The 17,187-nt window shown below is 31.0% G+C and overlaps 2 protein-coding genes across 2 annotated transcripts; both read right to left on the bottom strand.

Annotated features, from left to right (window-relative positions):
• Positions 1-4: 4 nt before the first annotated feature.
• LOC111307648 (2-alkenal reductase (NADP(+)-dependent)-like) lies at positions 5-3,698 on the bottom strand. The gene is made up of 5 exons (XM_022905710.2): positions 3,296-3,698; positions 2,522-2,699; positions 1,246-1,412; positions 829-911; positions 5-493 (listed from the first exon to the last, which is right to left on the bottom strand). Exons 1-5 carry the CDS (start codon positions 3,533-3,535, stop codon positions 115-117), a joined length of 1,047 nt encoding a protein of 348 aa, XP_022761445.2. The 5' UTR covers positions 3,536-3,698; the 3' UTR covers positions 5-114.
• Positions 3,699-4,868: 1,170 nt separating this feature from the next.
• On the bottom strand, positions 4,869-6,069 carry LOC111307646 (2-alkenal reductase (NADP(+)-dependent)-like). The gene is made up of 5 exons (XM_089751439.1): positions 5,932-6,069; positions 5,858-5,888; positions 5,543-5,709; positions 5,349-5,431; positions 4,869-5,274 (listed from the first exon to the last, which is right to left on the bottom strand). The coding sequence occupies exons 1-5, from the start codon at positions 6,067-6,069 to the stop codon at positions 4,869-4,871; spliced, it is 825 nt and encodes a 274-aa protein (XP_089607565.1).
• Positions 6,070-17,187: the final 11,118 nt, after the last annotated feature.

Below are 17,187 nucleotides of genomic sequence, written 5' to 3'. Positions count from 1 at the left end.
ATGATTTATATAAGTTTGGGATGTTTCTTATTCAACCAAAAATTGGATCTGTTCTTAAGAAAGCACATACATCAATCAAGCAACCTCACTAAAAAAGTTGTAGTACAGCTTATATCAATCATGGGAGAGTACAACTAACTGTTTCCCAACATTGCGACCAGTGAAGAGGCCAATAAGTGCTGCTGGAGCACTCTCAAGACCTTCTGCTATGTCTTCAACATATGTTATCTTCCCTTCTTTGATGCAAGGTATAACCATTTCTAGGAACTTGGGATAGAGGTGATAGAAATCACCTACCAGAAATCCTTCCATGCGAACCCGTTTCGCCACGATATGCATCAAGTTGTGCACTGCTTCAGGCTGCTCATTGTTGTACTGAGAGATCATTCCACAGGCAGCAATACGACCATGGATCCTCATGTTGAGCAGCACTGCATCCAGCATCTTTCCCCCCACATTTTCAAAGTAAATATCAATGCCATCTGGAAAGTACCTGAAAAAGTAATACAGCATTGGGACTATACATGACATCGGAATATAAAATAGCATCTTGACTCCTTAAATAAAAAGCAGACTGAACAGATTATTAAGTGGACTATTGTTACTAAGGTTGGTAATATGTATCGTGAACTTTCAGCTGATTGAAGCTTTAAGGTCGTTATACCATGAAAACTGGACCGGTCCAATGGCCAGGTCACCGGTCAGCAGATTGGAAGACCAGGCCTGTCTGTGTTTAATAATTACTGATATAATCCTTGTAGAGCATTACCGAGTGGTAGGTCAGCCAAATGATTCAAAATTCTACTAAAATATCTTTATGCTACTGACCTTTTCAAAGCAGCATCTAAGTCTGGCTCTTCCTTATAGTTGAAAGCCGCATCAAACCCAAACTTATTCTTCAGCAATTCAACCTTTGATTGTAGAAATTACAAAGATAATTAGATAAAAGGGGAAAATCGGAGAACTGCAAAACTGAAAACAAGAAACTGGTTAATGAAGTCAAGGGATAGTGGCTGTAACAATTAACATGCGGCAATGGAAACTTTTTGGCCAAAAATTTTCAGTTCAAAAGCTTATTTACTTGTGCCGGTTTTCACCTTTTCCATGGACGTTGGAGAATAAAATAATTGAATAGAAGAATCAAGAAAGTCTCATGGGTAATGCATACTGCTGGACAGAATCAGATAATGAAGCTAGCGGATACACAAAACTGTGATAAAGATGGCACATCATCTCAAAACTCACTTTCTCTTTGCTGCCAGCACTTCCAACAACATAGCAGCCTAACAGTTTTGCAAACTGCCCAACGAGCTGACCAACTGCTCCAGATGCTGCTGATATATAGACGTATTCTCCTTTTTTCGGGGAGCAAACCTCATAAAAACCAGCATAAGCAGTCATACCAGCCATACCTATGATGACAAATTGAAGAACAATTAAATAAGCGTAAGGCCACCTGAGGAAACAGAGGATGATTATAAAGGCTTCCGCATGCAACTTATAATATGTAGTTAACTCTCAATATGGCAGAATTAATAGATGGAGAGAAACAATAATGAGCCAAAGTTAAATGGTAAACAGAATAGATATCCTTCTTGATTTACATGCGTTATCAACTATATGTGTTTTGCTGGCACTTGTACACAAGTGTAATCTAACAACTAAATTTGAATTGCCAAACAAAGGACATAAACAGGATTATAAGTGGCAGGAAACTACCTGACTCGATATTGTAAAGTTGCTCTGGTTTATGTTCTTTGACAAAAAGTGTTTCTTAACATTGCTAGCCTTGTCTCAGTATGGCAACACCATAAGTAACATTTTCTTGTGACAAGGAACAGTTACCACAATTTGCTTAGAATATGAGTTATATCTGTCCATTGGTTTCAGATTGATTACTTGCTTAAGTCTACTAAGTACTTTAATCTCCAAGCCTAAGGCAGTGACTACATATCTGATAAGTGCCCTACAAAGTGGCACTCCATTTTGATTAGATTTGAAGTCTGCTAGAAGTAGCTTTAACTGCCATGGAGGCTTTCTGAAAATGCATCAAGAATTGCAGTTTCCAAAGCAAAAAGTTGCAGCTCAAAGGTCATTCTAGCCAAATTCCATGTCAACTCTTTTATAGCAAAATTGCTTCCAAAAGTATTCTGCAATACTAGATAACTTCAAGATAAACAAAAAAAAGCTGGGGGAAGGAGTTGGAGGAACACGAAAGCCTAACATAATGATTCAATAAGTCATTTACAAATCTATTACATCATAAAAAAGGGGTTCTTTTCATGTTATTAACAAAGATTTTTGAGACTGATCCCATCGATATCCTTCAGCTACGATGCTGGAAAATGTTACAACAACGAAATGAGAAAACCCATTTTCGCTTGTAGCCAAATATATTGAACTAGCATAATCATTTAGCTTGTGCAAATAATTAGCCAATACATTATCACAAAACAGAGAAAAATTTTGTTTCCTCAATACTAAAAAGATTCTCATCTTGATAAATATGAAATACACTTACCAAGAAGTCCAGTGTAGTAGCTAAGAGGAACATCTGTGTGTTGAATTTTGAACAAACGATCTGGTGCTATTATGAGACTATACTCTTCCCAACCAGTTATCCCCCAAACCAAATCGCCGTTTTTGAAATCTGGATGAGTAGAATCCAGAACTTTGGCCACTCCATAACCAATTATAGGCTGTGCAATGTAAACACTTAAAGGTCAGCTAAATATGAGCAGAATCAGAAAACGACATACCATGTTCTTTTCTTATTCCCCTATTTTGAAATAGAATGCTGAACTCAGTTTCTATTGCAGCACATTAGATACATTTGTCTCTTGGCACTGTCCTAAATAATTAATGCTCCATTTGAATCTTAAATCATATGAGAGAGTTCAGTTATCCACTGTAGTTTTGTTGTAGCTTTAGTCATAGACAGCTATAATTAACCTATCTAAACAATCATCAATGATTTGAACTACGATTTATTCTTCACTATCACTGAACATAATAAGAAGAACCCAAATTCACAAACTACAATAATCCTAATTTTCCTGTGATGATTCATAATATAGATACACTTTCATGAGTCTCTGATCCATATTTCTATATATTAACTCAGTCTTAATAGCCATCAAACTTCAAATCGACCAAGAATTACCAGAGAAGTCATCAAAATCTGCATGCAAAGATCAGTTACTTAAAGATAAAAAAAAGGAAAAAATTATTGAAAAATAGAGCAGTAAATGGAAAGAAATGGAAATAGGAGTTCTGTACTGGTTATGTAACTCACTGAGCCAGTCTGGAACGAATCCACATATGAAGAAGTTTCAGCCTTCTTCATGCGATTTCTCATGTAAGGATCACAAGACAAGTAGAGATTCTTGAGCAAAATTGCATCTCGAGTACCCTCTGGCAACTTCAGTAGAATGCTACTTTCTCTTACTTCCATGTCTGATTCCTTGGGCAAACCACCAGTCACATAGTTCGTCAATATCACCTGTTTGTTCCTTACCACTTCATCACCAGCCATTATTCTCAGCTGAAACAAAACTGAAGACTTCACAATGAAGAAGCCAAGATACCCAAGACCAAAGAACTTAAACAGAAGAAGAAATGAGTGAAGGTGGCAGTGACAGCCTGACAGGATGAGGTGATGTTAAGAAAATTAATTGTTCCAAAAGTAAAGTGGAAGCAGATATTTTGGTATGTGAAAGGGTGGAAAAGAAGAATGGGATGTTAAAGTAAAGATTTGATAGGCATCAATTATGGAAAATTAGAAAGGGACATTAAATTGTATCTTGCCCAGTCATACAGGTTTTAGTACTTTAATATTAAATTTAAGTGATTTCTTACATATATATTTTTAAAAGATTTTAATATTATGCATGAAACAATTTTTTTTAAAAATTTTTTATTTCACATTTGATTAAAAACAAAAGTATTTTGATATTATCTTATCAAGAACAGACAGATATGACATGACACAAGAACATAACCATCTTTAAAAATTAGAAGACGTATACGACATAACATCATAATAAAATTTTTTTTATATATTATAATAATTATTTAAAAATATATGATAGGTATTGAGTTATTTTTAAAAGAGAATTATTATTGTGTAGAAAAATTATTGGTAGATAAAATAATAAAAAAAAGGTGTCGTTATTTGCACGAAATATTTTTTTTTTACCATATTTAGTCATTTTCGATACATATTTTGATGCATCAAAAGCGTCAAAATATTAGATATGGATAAGATACAGACATGTAAAGGGTTTAGATATGTTCGTGCTTCATATAAATTATTTTTTTTTGTTATTAATTTTAGTAATTTTAATACCAAATCTAAGGATTTTATCATGTAAATTTTAATTTTACAAGGGTTTATTGGTTTTTATGTTTAGAAGGCAGAAAAAAAAAAGGTTTTTGTGTGTGTTTTAACGTTTATGATGGTTTGGAGTTTAGATTTAATTATAATTAAGTTTTTAGGTTAGCTAAAGTTTTAATATATAACTTTGTTAAACTTTTATGAAAAAAAAATCAGATTGCCTAATTGAATTATTTAAAGCATCTATCTATTTAATAAATTATTATGAATTAAGATTTATCCATTTATTAATTTGGTTCTTAATAAAAATTATTGGTTTTTGGTCTGTTAGAATAAAGACATTAAATTATAGTTATTCTTAATAATAACAAATAATTCTATTAAATTTTAATCAAAATCCAAAGGGTGTCACAATAGTTTTTACATATTCAAGCAATGTGTTTGGTAAAAAAGAAAAATAAAAATAAAAAAAGAAGGGAAGAGAAGGGATGTATATATCCAACTCCTTTGTTGAATGTCTAAAAGCATTGATTTAAACAAAGTAAAGCCTTGGATTTGGATCACAAGCAATTAAACGCAACCACCTGTTTTCCAATTTGCGGCCACTGAAGAGTCCAACAAGGGCAGCTGGAGCATTCTCCAGGTCATCAGCTATGTCTTCTACATACACAACTTTCCCTTGTCTAATCATTGGCAATATCATTTCAAGGTAGTCCGGGTACAGATGATAGTAATCGAAGACCAGGTATCTTTGCATTCGAACTTGTTTCATCACGATCGATGTCAAATTGTGAACCCCTTCAGGCTGTTCAAGGTTGTATTGAGAGATCATCCCACACATAGCAATGCGAGCATGGGATCTCAGGTTGATTAGAACTGCATCAAGCATCTTTCCTCCAACGTTATCGAAGTAAATGTCGATGCCTTCTGTGAACAACCTGCATTGACAATTAATGGGTTGGCATTAGATTTCAATATCAGATTGTTGTAAGTAATATTCCTACGTACTGACCTCTTCAATGTTGCATTAAAATCTGGCTCTTCTTTATAGTTGAAAGCCTCATCAAATCCAAATTTATTCTTCAATAGATCAAACTTAAATTGAAGCATTGAAAATGAGCAGTAGTGTTAAATCAGAGAAGTGATTCAGGTGGATAAAACTCATTATTGGATGGGGAAATCATGTTTAAGAAATACGTTGGCTACCTTCTCACTGCTTCCGGCGCTGCCAACGACATAGCAACCTTGCAGCTTTGCAAACTGCCCCACGAGTTGGCCAACTGCACCAGATGCTGCTGAAACAAACACATATTCTCCTTTCTTAAGAGAACAAAGCTCATAGAAACCAATATATGCTGTTATACCAGGCATACCTGTCAAGTATGTTACATATACAAACAACAGTCAGGTAAGGAAAGTTTTAGTATTAATTTCATCTATTATTCTGCTTCTCCGATCACAATATATAGAGAATGTGTCATCTATGAAGCAAAAGCATATATGAAATGGAGCCTAACTTGCCTACTTTCCTTCCATTAACATTGTTAGGAATCTATAGTTCATATATATATATATTGCAAAAGGCAATTAGTTACCAAGAATTCCAGCATAGTAGGAAAGAGGCAGACCAGTGTGTTGAATTTATACAGGTGATTTGTATCTGTAATCAGACTATAATCTTCCCAACCAGTCATTCCCCAAACCAAATCATCCTTTTCGAGGCCCGGATTCATGCAGAATCCAAAACTTTAGCCACGCCATATCCTGTTATAGGCTGCATCATATTTCATATTTCCAAAAAAATGGTCAGTTACTCAAGGAAATGACTAGTAATTGACCATATGACACCACCAAATATATATAAAAAACAATTAAAGAAAGTTAAATATAGTTTTTAAGCATATAGAAAATAGACAGCCAGATTAAGGAAAACATGAATCGCTGACTGAAACCGGATTAAAAGACTGAACACAATGTCCTTGAATCTTAATCATTCGTGTTGTCATGTTAGAATCACATGACATATATAGATTTTTGACAACATTTCCATAATTACAGCTCTATGTTACCTTGATTTCAAGGAACCAATGTTCAATTACATGTCTGTATCTTTTGAAAAACCAAACACATAATTTTTTAGTGTCACCTTAATGACGTTTGCTTCTTCAATGCCTTGCCTTGCCATTACTTTTCTCTCTAAAAGAGAGAGACAATAGTAATTGATGAAGGGATGGTGTTTTGAATATTGTTCATGGTAGTTGAGATCATGTGTAGAAAATGTGATATAGAGATCTTTTTTGTATACAAATGGTTAGGGAGGAAGGGAGATATAGGGGGATTTCTTTCTCTTGCATATATTAAAAAAAAAAAAAAAACTCTATATAGTTGTTATTTTGACTATTTACATTTTATTAGTTTTCTTTTAATCATTGGCAACTTAGAAAAAAAAATAAAATATATATTTTACTTAATTTTGGATAGGATACCAAACAATTTTTAAAGTAAAAATTTGAGTATTTAAATATTTTAGAACTCAAAATTCAATACTTAATTTCTTAGCATTGATTTTCTTTTATTTATCAAATAATACATAATCTTGTTCATTCTAGTTTCTTCAATAAAAAGAAAGATTAAAAAAAGTTGTTCACTGTATTGAAAATCATTAACAAAAATAAAAAAAAGCAAAGGGAAGAAATCGTATTAAGTAAACTAGAAACATGACCATATATAGAAACCAGCAAATATATTTGTGGGTGCAATTAGAAGAGATGGCCATCACGGATATGGAAAAAGTTAGAGAAATTTATGGACTTAGTTAATTTCTACTAAACGAAACAATCTCGGATTGAAAAATTAAAAGTTTAATATTTTATCTATAGATTACTATTGCTATATGATAAATATTATTATAATGGCATAATAAAAAAAATTGAAACAAAATCTACCACATATCACCTTTTAATCATACCACAATTTGCAAAACTTTGTATATTAATTGGTTCTATTTCTTCTCAAGCAAGGAAAAATTGACTCTTTGATAAACATGCTAAGAAGAGATTGTTAGTGAAATTTTTAAGTTCTACGAATAGATTAATTAAAAAAAATCTTAATGTGATTGTATCCATGATGTGATAATAGAAAGAGAGAAAGGAAAGAGAGAGAGAGAGAGAGAGAGGAAGAAGAACTAACAGAACCGGGCACGTAGGGGGTCAGAGAATTGTCTTTCGAGCTTCATCATTTTGAAAATCATGTATGGATCAAAGGAGAGAAAAAGATTCTTGACAATAACTGCATTGGAGTTCGATGATGTTTTTAGTTTGATGGTTCCTGCAGTCAAGTGCATGTCTGTTTCTTGAGGAGAGCCTGATACATAGTGTTTCAATACAACCTTCATGTTGCTTGCTTCATCAATGGCTGCCGACCCATCCGCCTTCTTAATAATTAATTTGCTTTCTTTTCTAATTTCTCTGTAACTAATACTATATAGAGATCTAGAATTACAAATTCAACCATATATTGAAGAGTGATAGAGGAGAGGATGTGCAGTATTTATAGGAGAAGAGATATCTTTGTGGAAGCTAATGGTGTAAAATTTGAAAGGTTTTATGCAATTTTTATTCAGAAAAATAAATTAATTCGATTCTTAAGTATTTTTTCGTCTTATTTTGTATGTCTCTTATTGATTTTTTTTAAATTAATTCAATTTCAACCATTATTTTTAATAAACGAAATGTGATGAACAAAATTTTATGTTAGCAAACGAAAAATCCAAAATATGTATGAATCTTGGGAACACCTAAGTTGTTTAAAATATGGATTATGTGACAAAGAGCAAAAATGTGAAAATTTGTTTGAATATATTTTCCTATTGAAAATAATGAGGAATATTTTATTCAGCCTATAACTTCTCTTTGGACACTAATTGGGTCAAAGACACTGACCTTTTAGAAATGGGCTTTCTGCTTTGCATGGAGTAAGAGGTGTGCATGGGCTCGCTTCCTATTTTAGCCTAATTGCGTCAATGATACTCGCTTAAGGTCAAGAAGTTTATGTAATTATATACGGTTCAGATTTTTTCATATCGTACAATGAACTAAAGAAGGGATTAAAACAAAATGGAAAAATAATTGTTAATTGTTAATTTCATCCTTAACTTGCAAACTTTCTGTTAATTGTTTTAAACTTTGGTAGTTCTTGTTTATTTGTTGAAAAATAAAACAATTTACAAATAATTAGTAGTGTAAATTCAAAAATTTTTATTAAACTAATGCTGCATTGATAATCTATTATAAAAATTAGACAATACTCAATTGAAACACAATCTTTAACCAACGATCATATGATATGTTGATAGAATAATATTCATTGCATTCATCAACCATCCCGTTAGACCTTAGTTAGCTTAGAGCCGGTTTTAAGACCACCATATCTCTTGCCAACAGCACTTATAGTTTTGTGGACTTCAAGCATTGCTGGCCTTCTATCAGGATTGGGATGAACACAGTTGCATGCAACTTTAAGAATCTGTAAGATTTCAACATCAAAGGCTCGCCCAATCAAAGATTTATCAATGACATGATAGAAATTAGAACTTGTTGACAGATCAATCTTCACCAATTTACCAGTGTTTGAGGAATTGGTCAATTGACTTGGATCCTTCCCTGTGATCAGTTTAAGAAGCAAAATTCCAAACCGATAAACATCTTCCTTGACAAAACTCATCTCCCAAAACTCACTATCCATATAGAAGCTACTGCTCCAGTCAGTGTTATTTGATTTCATTAGCATTGCCTCTCCGAAATTCGAAATTCGAAATCTTGGGTTTGAAATTCTGGTCAAGTAAGATACACTTTGAAGAGATATCAAGATGGATTACACGGAAATTGCAGTTCTGATGGAGCCAAACCAGACCTCTTGCTATCCCACATGCAATTTTCACCCTCAATGGCCACTCAATGATTTTTGCCTCACCTTCTTCTGAAGGATGCAGCCAATTATAGAGATTGCCATTCGACATATACCTGTAAACCAGAAGCTTTTCTTTTAATTCTATGCAGAATCCAAGGAGTGGCACCAGGTTATCATGTCTCAATGTTCCCAGTGTCTTCAATTCGGTGATGAAATGCTCATCAAACTTTTGTGTGTCAAATAACCTCTTAATTGCCAGAAGGCAACCATTAGACAATGTTACCTTGTAGGTTGTCCCAATTTGTCCAAATCTAATGATATTTGTTATAACGTATAGATCTATAAATTTACAGCTAAACAAAATCTAAAGAGTCATCACCAATATTTTTTGAAAGTGTAATTGACTACCTAATGAATCTATCATCTTAAGGATATCCTAAACTTGACTAAGAATCTCTAAAAGAATAATTTTTGATTTGCATTTCAGAACTAAGTTCGAAAATTTGATTACGTGTGAGAAAAATTATAGTATACCCACAATACTCAACTTAAGATGGCACCATTTAATTTTAAATTATCCAAATAATCATCTTGATTCTAATGGTATTTATTTTAATGTTTAAATATTGGAAACAATTTTCAAGATTTCTCCATCGATTTGACGAAATCCTTAAAAATACTTCTTTATATCAAGAGTGTTCAAGAATCTCATTTATTTTCTTGAAAATATTTCATTGTTGGAAATTAATTTAATCATTTATTTTTTTGGTAAAATTTTATTTTATTGAAAAAATATATGATTTTTTTTTCACAATTTGGGCAAAAATTAGACATATTTTCTCACATAGAAATCTCTTAGATAATCATCTATTTGCCATTACTAAAAATTTCATCATTAGAATTTATTTTATTTTTATAAGTTTCATTTCTAAATTTTTTACCATTTGGGCTTAATTTAAAAATATCATTCCTAAAATTTAATCTTGATTTATTCATCATTTATCCTTTAAAAAAATAATATGATAATTATTTTTTTTAAGTCTTATCTAAATCTTTTCACCATTTTGGTTCAATTTAGAAAAAACTTTTTACCTAGAAATCTTATGGAAATTAAATCATCTGTGATTTTTCTTAAGATTTCATCTTTGGATAATCATCATATACTTTCACACCAAAATTTTTTAGTCATATTTTTAATTTTTAATTTAAAAATAAATACAATTACTTTTATTGAAATTTTATCTAAATTATTCCACCATTTAGGTTAAATTTAAAAAAAATTCCTTACCTAGAGATTTCTTAGAAAATTTACCATTTGAAAATTTTAAAAATCTCATCATTGAAATAATTGTTAATTCATTTCCAAAAATTTTATTAAATTTATTTATATTTTTTATTTAAATTTGAAAATAAATATTAATTATTGTTATTAGAACTTTATCTAAAATTTTACTCTCAAAATCTTATTAAAATTTTATTTTATATTTATTATCATTTAAAATTAACTTCCCTAACAATTTTCCTAAAATTAAAAAAAAATCAAATGAAATATATTACAAATAAATAAATAATAATAATAATAATTAAATAAACACAACTCATAAAAAATAAATAAATAAAATGGAGAAAAAGAAAAAGAAAAAGAAAATAATACCAAAACACCATGGCTTGGCTTGGTGGCTAAAGTAGAGCTCGGCTGTAGGTATGAATAGTTGAAAAGGCTTGTGAAGTGACTCGACTCAACTTAAGTGTGAGTTGCTAAATTCTAAGATTGGCTACTAGAATCTAGGTAATTAATTGGAATTTTGCGCCCAATTGCTGTTAAACTCTTGCTCTCACTTTTTTCTCTATTTCTTTTCGAATTGCTCTTTGATTGTTCTATCCTTTTGTTCTATGATTTAAAGGTCTATTTATAGGGCACAATAAGGAGAATTTCATATTGATTCGAACTCTAAAAATTGGGATTATCATCAAAAAATAAAATTTATCTTTGAAAAGTTTAACTTTAAATTTAATCATAATAAAACTATATTATCGCCAGTCACTCCTTAATTTATGGCCATTCATTTTTTTTAAATTATCTTTTTTTTTTAAATAACCAGATAAATTTAAAAAAATTAAATAAATAAAAAGAAATATAATTAAATATAAACAACAAATAAGCAAGATAAAATAAATAATATAATAAAATAAAAAGGATAAATAAAAAAAATATAGATAAACAAAGTAAAAATACAATTTTGACTATTAGGCTTAGATCAAATTTGAGCCCAATTGATTTTAGGACCTTTAATTTAGATCTCAGACTAAATTAGATGTCTACAATTGCCCATTCTTTGCTTATTTTTTGTACAATAGGAATTATGCAATGACATAAATTGCCAATTACGTATAGGTCCAAATTATTCACCCCTCTTTTTTTTTATCTTTTTTTGTTTTTATTATTATTTTTTTACGTCAAGCTTTTTGAAAATAGAGGTACATAACTTTAAAAACAAAGACAACACCCGAAGGTTTTGATAATCATGCTCGGAGATCTTATAAATCGTGTTTGAAAAACTAAGAGATTAGGCCTTGAGGTCTTACAAATCATTCCTAATATTGAAAAATGCTTCTTTGAATAAAGACTTTACAACTTTAAAAAAGGTACCTGAAGGTTTTAAAAGATCATACACATTAATCTTATAAATCTCAATTCTAAAATAGATTCAGCTCGAAAGACTTATAAATCTTGCCCGAAAACTTGGTGATTATGCCTGGAGGTCTTATAATAGATTCAGCTAAGAAAACTTATGAATTTTACTTGAAAAACTTACGAATCTTGCTTAAAAGATATGGTGATTATGCCCAGAGGTCTTTTAAAAGATTCAGCTTAGAAGATTTATGAATCTTACCCAAAAGACTTGGTGATTATGCTTGGAGGACTTGAAAATTATGCTTGGAGGTCTTTGAGAAAAAGTATTCAAAATCTTATAGTATGTACCCGAAGGATTTAAAAAGTATTACCTCGAGGCTTTTAAAATCAATACTCAAAAGTTTTAACAAATACCCAAGATAAAATCTTGTTTAATCTTTATATCAAAGTTTTCTTTTTCATTAGATTTTAGGTTTAAACCTTTTTCTCCTATTTGCTAAAGACACCTGAAATGAATGTGACACCTGAAATGAATGTGATGCATATAATACATGAAATGTATGCAATGGATATAATGTATGAAATCTATACCATGTGTTCTGAATTGTGACAATATGATTCTAAAAACCTTTTTTTCCTTCTCTTTTTCCATGATATAGCCTCTAGACTGGCTGGCAGGTTTTTTCACGAACTAAAAGAAACATTCTCAAAATTTTTTAAACTTAAACCCCATCTTTTTCACTGATGGTCCCTTACTTTTAGCATTCACCTTGCCTCATAAACATTTATTTCATCATGGTATTTATCTATTTCCCATAATCAACATTGAGATTTAAATGAACTTTTAAAACATTTCTTAAAATTTTCTCCAGTAGCAATGGACGTTGCCCTATACTAATATCAATGGACGTTATCCCACACTAATATCAATTTTTCATGTGTGAACAAATCTTTTAAAAACTGATGATTACTATTTAAAATGAATTTGATAAATCACAACTTGATTTTCTAAAAGAAAGTAATAGTTTGGCATATTATGATCTTAGTTATCAAAAAGAACTTGACCACTAAATAAGAAAGGAAATATGAATGTCTCTTCATTTAGGCTTACAAATGAATACAATCTTTTAACATATAATCCATTTGGCACTCTTTTCAATTCTTGATATATAGTATTTTAATAAATGCCAAGTCATGGTATTACATGCATGATATCATAATCATCTTTTTTTTTTTGCCTTTTTTTTGGAACTCGTACTCATAATACATTTTTTCAATTTTTTACTCAAGTGAAGCTTAACAATTTTACTTTTCACAATCCATTCAGATGTTCATCAAACAAAACAGTAAAAAAAAAAGTTATTTAGGACATCAAGTAAGTTTAGTTTTTTTAGTAGATTTATCCCAAGATGAGGTTAAAGGATCACTTGATGAAAGATTGAAAAGCAGAAAAATGTTGCATAAATCAACATACTGAACAACTTAAGAAAATATGGCTTGTGAGAATTTGGGATTGGGGTGGTGAAGAGTTTGAAATAGCCTTGACATTCATTAAATCACTAAAATCCAAAAGCTTAGGAGGGTGCCTTAAAAGATTTACAAATTAAATGACCATTTCATTGCTTATAGCCCAAACAAAGATCAATAATTTTTAAGGTTCATTATACTTAAGTGGAGTGAAGCTTTCATTGTTAAAGATTTTCAAGGTTCTTAATCTTTCAATTAAAGAGAATAAAATATTCAGGGCAATGGCTCATGATGTTTATTCTTAATAGTAATCACCAAAAGTTTTTGAAATTTTTCATATGCATTTGAAAAATTAATTATGTAGAAATCCAAACAATTAAAATTTTGGAAACAAAAACTTATTACAAACTTCTAAAATTTTCCCAAAATGCGTGTTCAAGACATCAACCTATAACCAAGCAAATTTTCATTGCTTAAAAAGCTTTTGGGTCAAGGTACCACTGTGAATGAGAATTTCGATCTTCTATTTCAATTGCTTACATTTTTCAGTTGAGTGCCCAATTGCCCTCATGTGATAATCACATTTACTGTTTGGATCATAACTCTTACTGATGAATTTGGAATTGTTTTCAAATGTACTAGGGGTGAGATATTGGTACTTTACCAACGGAGATAAAAGATTAGAAATCAAAATTGAAACTTTATTAAGAATGTTTCTTGATCTCTTTTTACTATTTAATGATTGAACAGTGGATTGGGGATAAGGACATGTATAAGGAATTAATTGTTGGGCTAGCTGGTGAAAGTAAAGATTCTGAGTAAGGTTATTTATGGTAGGGTAACAAGGTTGGTAGGGATGGTAATGGGTAAAGTCTTCAACTTGTTGCCCTTCATATATCACAGCTTGAACATCTCATATTTCCACTCTAAGTGCACCAACTTTTTTTTATTAGCTGTATTATTCTCTTTAAGCTTTTTATTCTGTATAACATTCTTTATTATTTCTTCAAATATGATCATGTTAGCAAAATACTTAGTTGCATTTTTTATCATCCTCTCATAATATAGAGTTTTAAGAGTGTTAACAAACAAAATTGTAATATTTTTTTTTCAATTAGAAATGGTTGAACTTAGGTAGCAGCATCTCTTCATTTTTGAGCATATTTTTTGAAGCTCTCAATGTCTTTCATCTTCATGCTTTGTTTGTATAGACAAACGATCTGGAGCCAACTCCATAATATGCATGTATTGGTTACTAATGCCCTAACCAATTTTTTTCATAAAGTGATGTGAGTTCTATCCAACTGAATATACCACATAACAATGGACCCCGTAAAATGTCTTGGAATACATAAATTAGAAGCTTGTCATCATGAGCATAGGTAGCCATCTTTCTACAATACATAGTGATATGGATCATTGAACATTTAGTCCTATTATATTTTTCAAATTTCAAAACCTTGAACTTGGGTGGAATAATAATATTTGGTACCAAGCAAAGCTCCAATACGTCCATTGATCCATAAAATCTATTCTCTCAATAGCTCAAAGCCTTTTCTTTATGAGATCCATTTTTCTTTGAGAACTTGGATTTTCTAATGCTTTAAATGAACTTTCTTTCAATTTTTTTAGCTTTTTTAGGATCATCAAAAACTAAAATTAGTGCAATTGTTGATGGTATTCTGGGATAAGAGTATGCCCTAAAAAAGGTTGTTTGTTATGATTATGCCTCTTGAAATTTTTGTATGTAGGCTTCTTTCATTTTTTTTTAAAATTTCTCAACATTTCCATTATTTACGCCAAATCTTCTCTTATTTCATCTTGAGCTTTCTCCATTTTCTTAATTCGGCTATGTTGTTCTGGCTTAATGAATAGATTACTTTGACAATCAAGCACTTGAACTTTTACTACTATAATTATCTAATTAGGATGATGTCTAACTATAAATTTGTGCAAATAGAAAAGATTTATATGAATGAATGGATGCATCGAGTGCTATCACACATAATAAGAAAGGAAATAAATAAAAAAATCTTTAATTAAAACTTAAAAAATTATTCTAACAAAATATCCAAAACATTCCTAAAAAACCCTAAAATTTATTGCCTAGCTCTATATTTCAACTTCAAGATCATGATACTACCATGAATAACTTCTTCAGCCATTATGATTAGGCAATGACCTCTTAACAATCTTGGGCTTTCCATTTTCTTCAAAACTTAACAGGCCATATTTGAGCAAACTTTGCACCTTGTATTTGAAGACAAGGTAATTTTCTATTGAATGGCTTGTCTTCCCATAATGATAATCATACTGAGCCTCAGCAATATACCACTTACGATAAAAAGGTTTTAATGGTTTTAATTGAACTAGTGCTATCAGATGATTTTGAAAAAATAATTAAAATAGCTCACTATATGTTATAGGGATTGGATTAATTATGGCTCTCTCCTTTATCTTACTTAATGATTTCTTGGGTTAAGCCATTGGTAGACTTGTAGGTGCAAGTCTTGGAGTAAAAATGGGTATATAATGCTGGGGGTTCATTAGAAAATTTGATTGCTGGATGGGTTGATTAGCATTGTTTATAATTGGGCCATAAGATGGGTTTGGGCCAATTTGGGGGCGTTGAATGGGAGCAAGTTTTGTTTGTAGTGCCAAAAAAGGTTATTATAGTTAGGGATAAAGATTTGGGTATGAGCCAATCTATGGGGTTGGCGTGAAGTTAGAAAGCCTTATCTTTTTTTTTTACTTGATTTTTTCTTGGGTTATCGGATGCACTGGCATGCCCAGCATCAATGTTTTGAGAGGCTTTTGATCTTGGAAAATTGGTTGCTTAATGTACACATGAATTGGTGAGGACTTTTGAGAATGGGCCACTTTAAGATTTTTAACCCTTTCCACTAGCTTGGCAAGTTGTGTTTTTACTTCTCGTAAGTCATGCCCAAATTTTCTTGGATAAGTGCAACATTTTGGATCGCGCTTCTAATTGATCACCCATTTCTCCTAAATTGCTACCCAAAATAAAGCAAAATATGTCTGTATTATGCAATATTATAATGGATGTATTATGTGAATGATGATGCTTTATGAATGAATGAGATATGACTCTTGCTAACAAAAATACCAAATAAGAACAGAGTAAGCATCCAATATGAAAGAAGAAAAAGATAAATAGGTTAGTGAACAGCTCACATATAACAAAAAATATATGACCTAATTTTGGATCATTTCTACAAAAAGGAAGGACATGGCTCTACCTATGGGTTAGGTTCATTACGGCTTACTATATGTGGTTTGGGATTGATTCTACAAGTTTCCAAATTGTGCCTTATATCATTGTCCATCACAGACTAGTAAGACAATCCCAATCATCGTCTATCACATGCTACCAATGAATGATTCAATTTGAGTATGAGTATTTCGTTAGTCATTGTGGAGATTATCATATCACAAAAGCGTAGGTACTTTACTTTTTCTTAAGAGAGAGACGAAGCCCAAGTATAGAGCTCATGTGATGTATATACATGTCATAATGTGTGTAAAGGAGCACATATATCTTTATTCAAAATTCTACCAAGTGAAAGAACAAAGTAAATGCCAACAAAGAATAATCAATAATTCAAGATCAACCAAACCAAAAGTTAGGATAATTTAAAATTAATTAATAGCCTGACTTTCTATATTTTCAATGGAGTCACCAAACTGTCATAATGTATAGATCCATAAATCTATAGCTAGACATAACCAAATAAATTGTCACCAATATTTGTTTAAAGTGTGATTGGGTACCTAATGAATCTATCATCTTAAGAATGTCCTAAGCTTGATTAAGGATCCC

Source organism: Durio zibethinus, chromosome 22 (assembly GCF_047325235.1).
Source record: "Durio zibethinus cultivar Kanyao isolate XHJ-2024 chromosome 22, ASM4732523v1, whole genome shotgun sequence".
Lineage (NCBI taxonomy): Eukaryota > Viridiplantae > Streptophyta > Magnoliopsida > Malvales > Malvaceae > Durio > Durio zibethinus.
This window is presented reverse-complemented; position numbering and strand designations above follow the sequence as displayed.

Excerpts from the sequence above, each read along its gene's own strand:
- LOC111307648 (XM_022905710.2), bottom strand. The coding sequence starts at position 3,535 with ATGGCTGGTGATGAAGTGGTAAGGAACAAACAGGTGATATTGACGAAC. Across the intron at positions 1,413-2,521 it reads CTACTACACTGGACTTCTTG|GTATGGCTGGTATGACTGCT; the intron begins GTAAGTGTATTT and ends TTGTCATCATAG. Across the intron at positions 494-828 it reads TTAGATGCTGCTTTGAAAAG|GTACTTTCCAGATGGCATTG; the intron begins GTCAGTAGCATA and ends TTACTTTTTCAG.
- LOC111307646 (XM_089751439.1), bottom strand. The coding sequence starts at position 6,069 with ATGAATCCGGGCCTCGAAAAGGATGATTTGGTTTGGGGAATGACTGGT. Across the intron at positions 5,710-5,857 it reads TGTTAATGGAAGGAAAGTAG|GTATGCCTGGTATAACAGCA; the intron begins GCAAGTTAGGCT and ends CATACTTGACAG. Across the intron at positions 5,432-5,542 it reads GCGCCGGAAGCAGTGAGAAG|TTTGATCTATTGAAGAATAA; the intron begins GTAGCCAACGTA and ends CTTCAATTTAAG.